This window comes from Triticum aestivum, chromosome 7B (genome assembly GCF_018294505.1).
Source record: "Triticum aestivum cultivar Chinese Spring chromosome 7B, IWGSC CS RefSeq v2.1, whole genome shotgun sequence".
Classification (NCBI taxonomy): domain Eukaryota; kingdom Viridiplantae; phylum Streptophyta; class Magnoliopsida; order Poales; family Poaceae; genus Triticum; species Triticum aestivum.
Genome location: NC_057813.1, coordinates 490,118,716 through 490,129,805, shown reverse-complemented (window position 1 = coordinate 490,129,805; position 11,090 = coordinate 490,118,716). Strand labels below are relative to the sequence as shown.

General features: G+C 45.1%; 1 protein-coding gene across 1 annotated transcript; it reads left to right on the top strand.

The window, feature by feature from the left end:
* The first annotated feature begins 473 nt into the window (after nt 1-473).
* On the top strand, nt 474-2,434 carry LOC123161713 (protein CYTOKININ-RESPONSIVE GATA TRANSCRIPTION FACTOR 1). Its single transcript, XM_044579521.1, has 3 exons — nt 474-866; nt 981-1,334; nt 1,438-2,434. Exons 1-3 carry the CDS (start codon nt 633-635, stop codon nt 1,933-1,935), a joined length of 1,086 nt encoding a protein of 361 aa, XP_044435456.1. The 5' UTR covers nt 474-632; the 3' UTR covers nt 1,936-2,434.
* Nucleotides 2,435-11,090: the final 8,656 nt, after the last annotated feature.

Below are 11,090 nucleotides of genomic sequence, written 5' to 3'. Positions count from 1 at the left end.
AAGGTTTGATGAGCTAAGCGCGCAATTTTATGCCGAAAAAGGCTTTCGCCCCGCTTTATATATAAAGCAGCGCGCAATTTTATTGGCTCAGCGCCTCAGCCACAAACTATGGACGATGAGCTATTTAGTACATAGGATTAGCCAGGCCAAACGTACGTACCACCGGTCATCTGTGTGCTACAGCGAAATATCCCTTGCCCTAATTCGAGGGCACGCTACAGTAGACGTACGAAATGATTGCCACATAGGATCATACGCACTCGGATCACGCGTCACGACATCCCTAGAGAGAGAGACCCTGATCCTTGTCGGGCCCTAGGAATTCTAACGTGTGTTTGCACAGCGCCCGACGTGTTTTACTGTTCCCCGCCGATCTAGCTAATCCCTTTCCTGTGCTCTCCACCCTCTCTCTAGCTACCTCTCTGTGAAAGTGATCATACAAGGCCTCCCTCTCTCTCTCGGTTCCTTTATAAAAGGGACCCGACCCCCCCTCCTGTTCGTGATCTCTCTCGATCGGCTCTCTGCAAACTGCACATCACAGTGCTAGCTAGCTAGCTCCTCCCCTCCCCATCTCATCCTGATCTCCAATTATCTGCGCTCCCTAGCTCGCTAGATCTCCTCTAGATCTCATCATGTCTACCATCTACATGAGCCAGCTCTCTACTGCTTTCCCTCTAATGGAGGAAGATCATCACCAGGATCACCATCAGGGGCACTTCCAGGCCTTCACCCTGCCCAAGGATCCCCCCATATTGTTCCCTTTTGTGATCAGCAACAGCGGCCCTAGCGACAACAGCAGTACTCTCAGCTACGGATCAGACCAGCACTTGATGCAGCACCATGCCATGCTAGATCAGCCCCAACATGTAAGTTGGAACAATTTCTTTCTCAGTTCTATATGTACTACGTATTAGTTTGCTTGGTCACTTTCTGGCTAGCTGCTCAATTAACACGATCCTTTGATTTGTTATGTGCATCAGATGATCGGTGAATCATCCAGTGTGTTCTCGACGCCGTTCCCGACCGTCGAGAGCATCCGCGACGACATGATCGAGCGATCCTACTCGTACGATCCATATGATATGGAGAAGCTGCAGGCCACCAGCGGATCGCTCAAGATCGGCAAGTGGACGGCGCCTGCTCCCGCAGCCAAGATGAGGATCACGAGGAAGACGAGCGATCCTGGTGTCAAGAAGCCGAGGAAGAGGGCGCAGGCATACGAGGATCATGGCCACATGGGCGGCATGAACCAAGCTCTGGGTGTTATTAGGACATGCTCTGATTGCAACACCACCAAGACCCCCTTGTGGAGGAGTGGTCCTTGTGGCCCCAAGGTAGTACTACGATTTGTTTGTTAATTCCGTGGTCACTTGGTAGGAGTACAAGTTAGTTAATGGTGCAACGGTAACTAACTTCGCTCCGGTTTGCATGGCGCAGTCGCTTTGCAACGCGTGCGGCATCAGGCAGCGGAAGGCGCGCCGGGCGATGATGGCCACCGGAGCGGCGCCCGCCACGGATGTTGGTGCCACCAAGGCGGCCGCGCCGGGTGACGACGCCGTGACGGTGCACCCACCGAAGGTGAAGAAGGAGAAGAGAGCTGCCGACGTCGACCGGTCTCTGCCGTTCAAGAAACGGTGCAAGGTGGTCCAGGATCACACTGCCACAAACGCCGCTGCTTCCACCACCGTCGAGGCTGCCACAGAGCCACCGGTCGTCGTCACCACCACCACCACCACCACTGCTGCTGCTGCTGCACCGGCGAGGGATCTCGTCGACACCATCGGGGCCAACTGGAGCAAGAGCCCTACTGTCGCCGCAGCTGCTTGCTTCCGGCCATCGCCGGCGACGTTCGCGGTGCCGGTGCCGGTGCAGGACGAGATCACGGACGCCGCCATGCTGCTGATGACGCTGTCCTGCGAGCTTGTCCGGAGCTGATCGATCCACACATGGAACACTCGAGAGACTCTGATCTATCCACCACGGTACCCCCCCGGGCTTTTCTGCCTTAGTCCGTTAGACAGTCGGTACGTACTGTCCGTGCTGCCGCGTTTTTGGTTTCTTGTTCTTGTTGCTAGTGTAACCCTGCGCTACTGTTAAAGTCTTGTGATTCGTTTGTGTGTAAGATAAGATGGTGAGAAAGAGAGAGATCTAGAGAAAGAGAGGTAGAAACAAGGAGAGATCAGAGGAGAGAAGAGGATAAAAATAAAAAAACAACGTGAGCTAGCTAGCTAGGATTTGCAAACACTGTGAGATCGAGTGAGTTGAGTTTGAGTAGCTAGCTTTTTGTTGCCACGGCTAATAACCAAGCCAATGGCTACTATATAGCATGTATGTTTTGTTCTTTGTTTTGCTCGAACCATTTGTACTGTGACTCGTAATAATAAATACCGAAAGACCGGACCATGAAATGTCGCTGTTCATTGGGAATCGTTCATGACTTTTGCTTCTGATGCATGATTATATGTCAGTGATGACCTGCTTTAGTTTTTGTCAGCGCGCACAGTGTTAACTTTTATCATATGCGACCCGAGAAGCTTAATTAATTTGCGACCCGAGAAGCTTAATTAATTTGATGCACATACTGAATTGTGGATGATGCTAGTAGCTTTGCACAGGAAAGAAGGCATAACTTTCCATCGCCAAAAAAAGGAGGCATATTGGATTAGTATATCTTAATTTGGGTTTCTACTAAAATCAAACATTTCAAACCTTAGATGGGGTATCATCAAGTCAGTAGTAACTAGTAAGCCAAATGTTACACATGCCTCATCTGCAAAACAAAAGTTACACATGCCACGTTAGTGTGTTTCTTTCACTTGTATTCTCAAAACACAAGTTTAGCGCCGTAGCAACATAGTTATCATGTTTTACACTGAAATGCTATCAGGCAAAGCGTTTGTGGCGAACTTATCTCACAAACAACCAAACATAGCCAAGCTAATTTTTAGATCTAAGGAGATCCGTCCATATATTGACACACAGATCTTCTGTAGTGTCCTCGATTTTTTTGTCTCCAGTCCACGTTGAAAGTTCATAATAATTTGAGCCGCCCTTCATGTAGAGCCCCGAAGAGTTTTTATACTCTACCATTATGAAGAATCTACACATGTTGTCTCGTCCTATAGTGAAGAGTCTACCCATTATATACAAATCACAAATCCATGTACACTACCATTTCCGACCCTTCGGAAGAAAGAACTTCTTTTCAGAAAAAACCAACTGGAATGAGTGGTTAGCTATCTCAAAAACAATCAACAACTTCTTTTCAGAAAAAAAATTGGCTCCTTTTGGTTATCCATAGTCAAAGAAATTTATGAGTTCCAGTCCTTCAGAATTTTCAACTGAAACATTTGTGTTCTAACAATAAAACATTTGAATTTTCTTACTTCCCAATTCTGTAGGATTCGTAGAAAGATTTTTTTTTTTTGAAAAGGAGGATAACCCCCAGCCTCTGCATCAGAGTGATGCATGCAGCCATATTATTAATTAAAATGCGGAAACAAAATTTGAGGTCCAATACTGGCTCACAAACGGAGCTCAACAGAAAAAGATAATAAAAGATGCCACAGCTAGCGAAAATAAAAACAGGCTATGTTGACTAGACACCTAATATATTATTAGCTCGTCATCCAAATCGGTTGAAGATAACCCATGCTACCGTCTTCCGACAGTTGCACCCAGTAACCAAAAACTCTCTGGAGTCCTCAACCTCCATACAAAACTCACGTGCTTCCAACTTCTGATAGTGAGACCAGATAACTTCCATATCACCTTCTACATTTCAGTTTTTGTAGGATTCAATGTCACTATATTCTTGTGTTTTTCTTTATATCACTACATTTTCAATTCTTGCATTTCAAAGAGGCCCTAAAAGGTCATAATCATAAAGAAAAGTTCTATCATTACTGTTTGGACCTTAGGGTTGTAGCAAAGGAACTTTATATACCATAGTTATTTCTAGAATTTAAGGAAAAGAAAAACACGGGCGAACTCTAAGCTTAATTTCATTGATAAGGATTAGGGGCAGAATGAGCAGTAGGCTAAGCTTGGGGTTTAGCTAGCTTGAGAGTTGCACTTTGGTCATTTTATGTACTTTGTAAGAAATAATACAAGGATTGTTTCGAGGCCTGTCTCCGCGCCTGCCAAGGGTCGCAAAGACCAAATGAGGTGGCAGGTATAGCACATGATGGTGTATATATCGTCAAGGATCACTATGGCTTAGTTCAGTAAGTACTACAAAAATTGAGATGCATTTTCCTACATTTTGTAGTGAATATTCATTTTGTTCTTATTAATAATCTGATTGTTGATGCTCGTATATGCTCATATTTTTTTAAAAAAAAATGGGAGACTAGAGTTGTGAAGTTGCAAAACTGATGAAGTCAACAGTAACACTTCACTATCGACAGGAACGTCATGTCTCACTAAAAGGATAATCGGTGTTAACGAGACACACTTTTAACGCCGGGTCACACATGGGTTCTCTTGCGATGGTATTCCTTGCTATTGGTTTCATTTAATTATAAAACTAGGGTGTGCCAGTTTCTTCAGACTCATAAAGACATATTGTTTTCTCACGAGCTATAAGATGAGGCACTAATTTTTTCAGATACAAAATATCAGGCACAACTTATTCACAATAATTTCATAATTAAGGTAGAAGTAAGGTAAACTCCTATTTAAACTAGTGAGTTTGCAAGCTTGAATGTCTACCCCTACATCCTCCTAGACGAGTTCGGTTTATTCATCCCCAGTCAGGGTTAAAAATTTAAATGAAACTTCATTGAAAATTTGGAAATTTAGCATATTTCCGAAGGGTCCAAAAATATTTTTAATCATGAAATTTCAAGTCAGATTTGAACTAAATTTAAAATAACTTAAAATCCAATAAAATTTGAAATCTCAAAATCTGGTCCCCCGCCCCCCCCACCCCACCCCCACACGCGCGAAATTTCGCATACTTCGGTGAGGTCCGAAATGGTTTTGTTTACGAAATTTAAAACCTTGTCCCCCATAACCCGATCTCGTAATCTAAAAATAATAATCCAAGATTGTATAGTTCATGCAAGTTACACAGACTAACCATGGCCAAATCTCCGTGGGTACAAATTTTCTTTAGAAAGACAGTACAGAGAGGCAGAAAATGAAATGTAAGGTGACTGTGCTTGAAAGACAAACACGCATGGGCGCGCGACAGGATTGAAAGTTGAAATCGCGGCAGTACTACCGTAGTCAGGCAGGAGGAAAGAAATCGGTCAAGCATTTTTCTTGTCACTATGCAGATGCCACGATTGAAAGCACGCAGGCGCGAAAGAGAGTAGTCAAACATGCAATACACCGTCAGTGGCTCAGTATGACAGCCGCAGGGCAATGCATGTCACGGGCCAGGCTCACTTACAGCTACTCACGCTAGATAACACTGTACTAGCGGCCAAAACTGTAGCAAAATAATGCATTTCGGTGGACTCGATCAGAATCCTCCGCTAATGATGCTACGCTGCACTGTATGTTTATCAGGGTCGTACGCATGGACACGTCTTGCTGCTTGAACTTGTATAACCATCTAAATGGTTGTCCGCAGGGCAATAGGGAAGGCAAGCCATACAGAAGCAAATGCTCCTGGTGTGAACAGTAAAATAAAGGGTTAATTATCCTTTTGCCTTCAGTGGTGTACATGTGCTCAGTTTTGCCCTCAGATGCGAATTGTACTCAGTTTTGCCCCTAGTCCGTGCGCACCGACTCGTTCCGTGAACTCTGCCGTCTCCATCAAGTCAACCTTTTGACTCGGCCCTTACAGATGGGACCAGGCGGCAGAAACGGCCAATTTTATTCAGACCGTTGCACGCGTGGCTTGTGGGACCCAGCAAAGAGCCGTTGAGCAGAGAGCCGTTGGCGCGTGTGCTATATAAGCGGGCGACAGCGGCGGTTACCACGGCGACAGAGAGCACGACGGTGACCACGGCGAGAGAGAGAGCACGGCGGCGGGAAGCTAGCTGTGGAGGGCGCGGCGGTGGGAAGCTAGCAGTGGAGGGCGCGGCGGCGTTGAGATCCCCTTCGGCTCCGAGCTCCATGTCTTCCTCAAGCTCCCGCGCCACCTCGCGGATGCAGAGCCGGGCGCGTGTGGACATGCCTGTCTTCGTCTGTCCGCGGTGCCGGGCGGGCGTTGATCGAAGGGTTTCTCAGACACCGAGGAACCAGAATCGTCCGTTCTACGTGTGCAGCGAGAATGGGGTAAGAATCGGGGCAATTGCACCATTTTCGTCGTCGGGATGTTTGAGCAATGGGTTGATCTGTTTGGTGTTCATGCAGGTGACATGCTTCTTTCTTTGGGTCGATGCTCTGGCCAAGACTCTGATGAATGAACTGCAAGAAGAGCATGAAGAATGGTTGCGCATGCTGCCACGAACGGCAGTGGCCACACCACGAGCTCCGGAAGAAGAGATGGATGGCGAAGCACGCACTGACAGAGAGCTAGCTATTGAGCTTAGGATGTTGAAGAAGAAGGTTAGGAAGCTTGAAGATCAAGCACTACCAATACCCATTTGCAAATACTTTTGGGCATTTGGTAATCGCACTGGTTGTAATGTTGAAAATGTATGGAAAGGCATGAATTATGAAGGAATTTGTAATCTTGAAATTGTTTGAGAAATTCACCTAGTTTAAATGTTGGTTAAAGTTGTTTAAATGTTGAAACAAAAAGAGAAGAAGTGACCAACATTTAAATATGTTGGAAAAAAAGAGAAGAAATTAGGAATTCAGAAACTTTTGATCAATGAAATGCAGCTCTCTGCTCTGCCTTTCTGTCCAAAAAAAAGGTTGCTCTTGGGCCAAATTCAGAGCGTAGAGCCAAGTGCAGGCTAGACTAATGGGCCAACTGCATCCAATTAGGCCCATTCAGGGGTTTTCTTGCGTATTTTTTGTTTTCTATTCTGATTTAATTTAGGCAGTAAATCATAATGCTGAAACTTTTTGTGGAAGCTAATTGAATTATTCCGGAGCCAAACAATTAAGGTTAGAATTTTTTTGGAGCTGTTAATTAATCCAATTCAAATACACCATGATTTAAATCAAAGACCAAAATGTCATGGAAAATGTGCCTCAGCTCTGGTAGAGGTTTACGCCAGGTGCCAAAATAAATGAACATTTTTTAAGGGCATTGCATTGAGAAAAATATAATATGTCTAAAAAATGAAGGGTGGAAAATGCACAAAAAATTGGTGCGGCTGGGGACTCGAACCCAGGACCGCGTGGGTTTGTGGTGTTTAGGGGTGCGCTGGTAACCGCTAGGACAGATGGCAAGACTTTGACATGGGTAGGGAAGGAAGGTATACATAGTGAGACTATGATTTTTTTAAAAAAAATAGTGAGACCGTGAATGTTTGCACACGCGTGAGAGTGGTTTTCCTTTGTTTTGCATTTAAATTTTGGAGGGTTGGAAGGTTGAAAATGTATGTTGCACTACCACATGATTTTGGTCAGAGTGGCACTTGGTTTAGGGTTAGAGTGGCACTTGGTTTAGGATTTAAAGGGAATAAATTTGCATGTTAGTTCATGACTTTTTGTTTGAATGAAACAGAGGGCTTCTCACCCCCTCCGAAAACCACAAGTTCTCGAACTTCATGACTTGTTTAGGGAAGAAATGATAAGTTTGGGCACGGACATTTTTAACACACATAATAAGATGGAACACACCGTACCATTACAATAACTTAGATAAGTTCACGGACAGTTCACGGACACATGACGAAACATGGCACGACACGACACGACATAGAAAAGCAACAAAATAAAAAACCAAACATGACGAGCTTGACTCCAGGCTTGAACATCTTCATCTTGACCTCCTTCTTCCACCTTGGCCGCGCGCGCCCCTTCAACACCGTCTTCATCTTCACACCTCCTCCTTGTCTTCGTAGGGAAGGGAGTGTATCTGGCCTGGAGCGGGGAAGATGCGCTCGTAGTTGGTGTAGATGTTGTAGATGGTGAAGAAGATGGCCTCGCAGCCGCACCAAAAGACTTGGCCGAGGAGCTCGCGTGCGTCAAATGGGTTGGTGAAGGTGACCGTGAGCAGTAGGAGGATGCCGCCGCGGTCACAAACCTCGTTGAGGGTGAACATCCTCGGCGAGCCCCGTGGGAGGTGGGCATAGCCGGCTTTGAGGAAGGCGCGGGTGAGTTCGACGAAACCCCTCCACCTTGAAATAGCCCACACACGGAGCTCCCTCTCCACGAGCACGCCCGGTGGGTAGTGCAGCTACGGCATCACAGGCGGATGGCTGAAGGTCGGCCCGTTCAACTGCATCTTCTTCACTTGGTCTCGCTTGGGGAGGGCTCGGTCGCTTGGGTGTTTGAAGTTGGAGAGGATCGGATCTGGCTTGTGGGTGGGAGAGGAAGAGAGGCACCCCATTTATAGGCCTGTGGGTGGAAGAGGAAGAGAGAAAGGATGAGAACGGTGCGTGTGTGAATCCGGACGCGTGTGTGTATCCATTACGTTTTGCACACTTAAATTTTTGCACCAAAACGATGCATCTTTGACCGGGTAGTGCATGTGAATCGCTGCCCTGAACCACTGCCCTGAACCACCTAGCTCGCCTCGCTAGCCTAGCTCGCCTTGCTCGCCTCACTCGCATGCATGCACGTCACCGCCTCCCGCGCATGCGCAAACCCACGTAGCCGCCTCCATGCATGCAAGGCCTGGAAAGGCTGAGACGAGCTATTTACTGCGGTCTCAGGCCCAGGCAATGAGACGGCCCAACGGTCCATCCAGCGCGCCCGATATTTGTTAAAAAAAACAATCTCCCAGCCAATCAGATTGCATCTCGCGGATCGCCCCCCCTCCCCGCAGATTCCTTCTAGAAGGGTTAGATCGACGGCCCTTGATCGCCGCTAGGGTTAGATGAATGGTCCTTATTCAGCGCTAGGGTTAGCGGGGTTTGGGAGGGGTTTGGAGCAGTCAAAGCTATGTTTGACCAGATTTCAAATGAGCATAATAAATTAAATAAAAATCAGAAAAATGAAAAACCTGCGCACATAGTCTTCTTATGTCATATACTAACGATTTAAGTTGATAAACAAGCTTTACATACATTTAAATGATAAGTTCATGTGTATTGTATGATATCTCGAGTATCTCAAACTCTCTTGTATGAAGTGAAGAGAAGTGTTTTGGGGAAATGAACATGAGAATTTCAAAAAACTCACCACAACTTCATTTTGGAGTGACTAAGAAGGATCCAGGCTTAGTTTTTCATTTTGATGTTTTACACTTGTTTAAATCTTGGTCAAAGTTAAGTTTGACCAGAATTCAAATGAGCAAAACAAATTTAAAAAAAATCAAAAAATGGAAAAACCAACGCACATAGTCTGTACATATAGAATATATGTGTAGGAAAGTTATTTGGCTGATTTAGATAAGGTCAAAAAAAACCTTGCTTAGAAATGAGGCCGTTTACCCTACCTTTGGACCCCTCTTTTTAGCACATTTTTCATGAAAATTTCAAAAACCTCACCACAACTTCATTTTGGATTGACTAAGAAGTATCCAGGCTTAGTTTTTCATTTTGATGTTTTAGACTTGCTTAAATCTTGGTCAAAGTTAGGTTTGACCAGAATTTAAATGAGCAAAACAAAATTCAAAAAAATCAAAAAAAGGAAAAACCATGTGCTCATTCAAACATCATCCAACAGATATTTAAACATCATGTCAAACATACTTCTAACATAGGTCCAACATCATCCAACAGAAATATAACATGTCAAGTGATAAATGTTTCATAATACAACATCATTCCTTATTCATAATGTTTCATAATTGTTCATAGATAGCGTTGGGGCTTCTGTCTGTTCCTTGAGCTTCTTGCCATCACTTTGCTCCTCGCGCACCTTGTGCTCATTGTTTCTTCTCTTCTTCTCTTGGTTGTCGGTACCTTGCATGTCTTCTTCAAACCTACCATAGAGCTGTGCAAAACATAAGGGTCCAAACATAAACGGTAATGAGATCGTGTCAAGTGATAGATGTACAGTAGTATTTGACCCTTGCAAGATTTACATACCTAGCAGAACTCACAACAACAGAAGGTTGGTCACCATTTGGAGCCTCACTTGGATCATCATTTGGAGCCTCACTTGGATCATCATTTGGAGCCTCACTTGGATCATCATTTGGAGCCTCACTTGGATCACCATGATCACCATTTAGAGCCTTACTTGGATCACCATTTGGAGCCTCACTTGAATCATTATTTGGAGGATATTTTGGATCATCGTCAAAATCATGCGGCTGTTGACCATCATCATTTGGAACCTCGTCAAAATCCTCATCTGATGCAACCGGCTGTTGACCATCATTTTCATCATCTGTTGAGGCAACCGGCTGCTGACCAACATTTTCATCGAAGCCTTCATCGAAACTCTCTCCGAACGCTGGATCTACTGTGTTATCACAATACTTACCGAAATGACCAGACCCACCACATCTTGTGCACTTACGCTTCCTCGCTCCAAGTCCAGCTCCTTCGCTGCGAGGTCTGATTCGATTCTTCCTTGGTCTACCTGCTGCTCTCTTCAGAACTGGAGCGCAAATCTTGAATCCAGGGTCCACCATGTCCCATTGTTGTTTTCCCTCCATAGCAGGCAAGGCATAAGCATATGTGGCTTTGAACCGTGCAACAGAGTAGTAATCATGCACATACTGCTGTATGTTCCTTGCTGGACCTGGGAGAGAAGTGATGAAAAACAAGGCATGAATGCATGGCAACCCAGTTATCTGCCATTGCCTACAACTGCAAGTTCTAGCTTCTAAATCCACTGGATATCTCCACTCCCTCTTCTCTTTATCCAAATATGATATCTCTGCTGTGGTACCTGAGCAAAGCGTCATGTTCATTTCCAAGCCTGTTGTCTTCTGCTTCAGTTCATTCATCACGGCAGGGATGATAATGTGGCCCATGAATTTTGCCTCGGCTATTCCTGCACGATAATGAAATTTCTGCATGTATTCTATCCTTATCTTGTCAAGCAAATCCACCACATAATGACCCTTTAATTTCCGGATCGTTGAGTTGAAAGACTCTGCTAGATTATTGTGCACATAG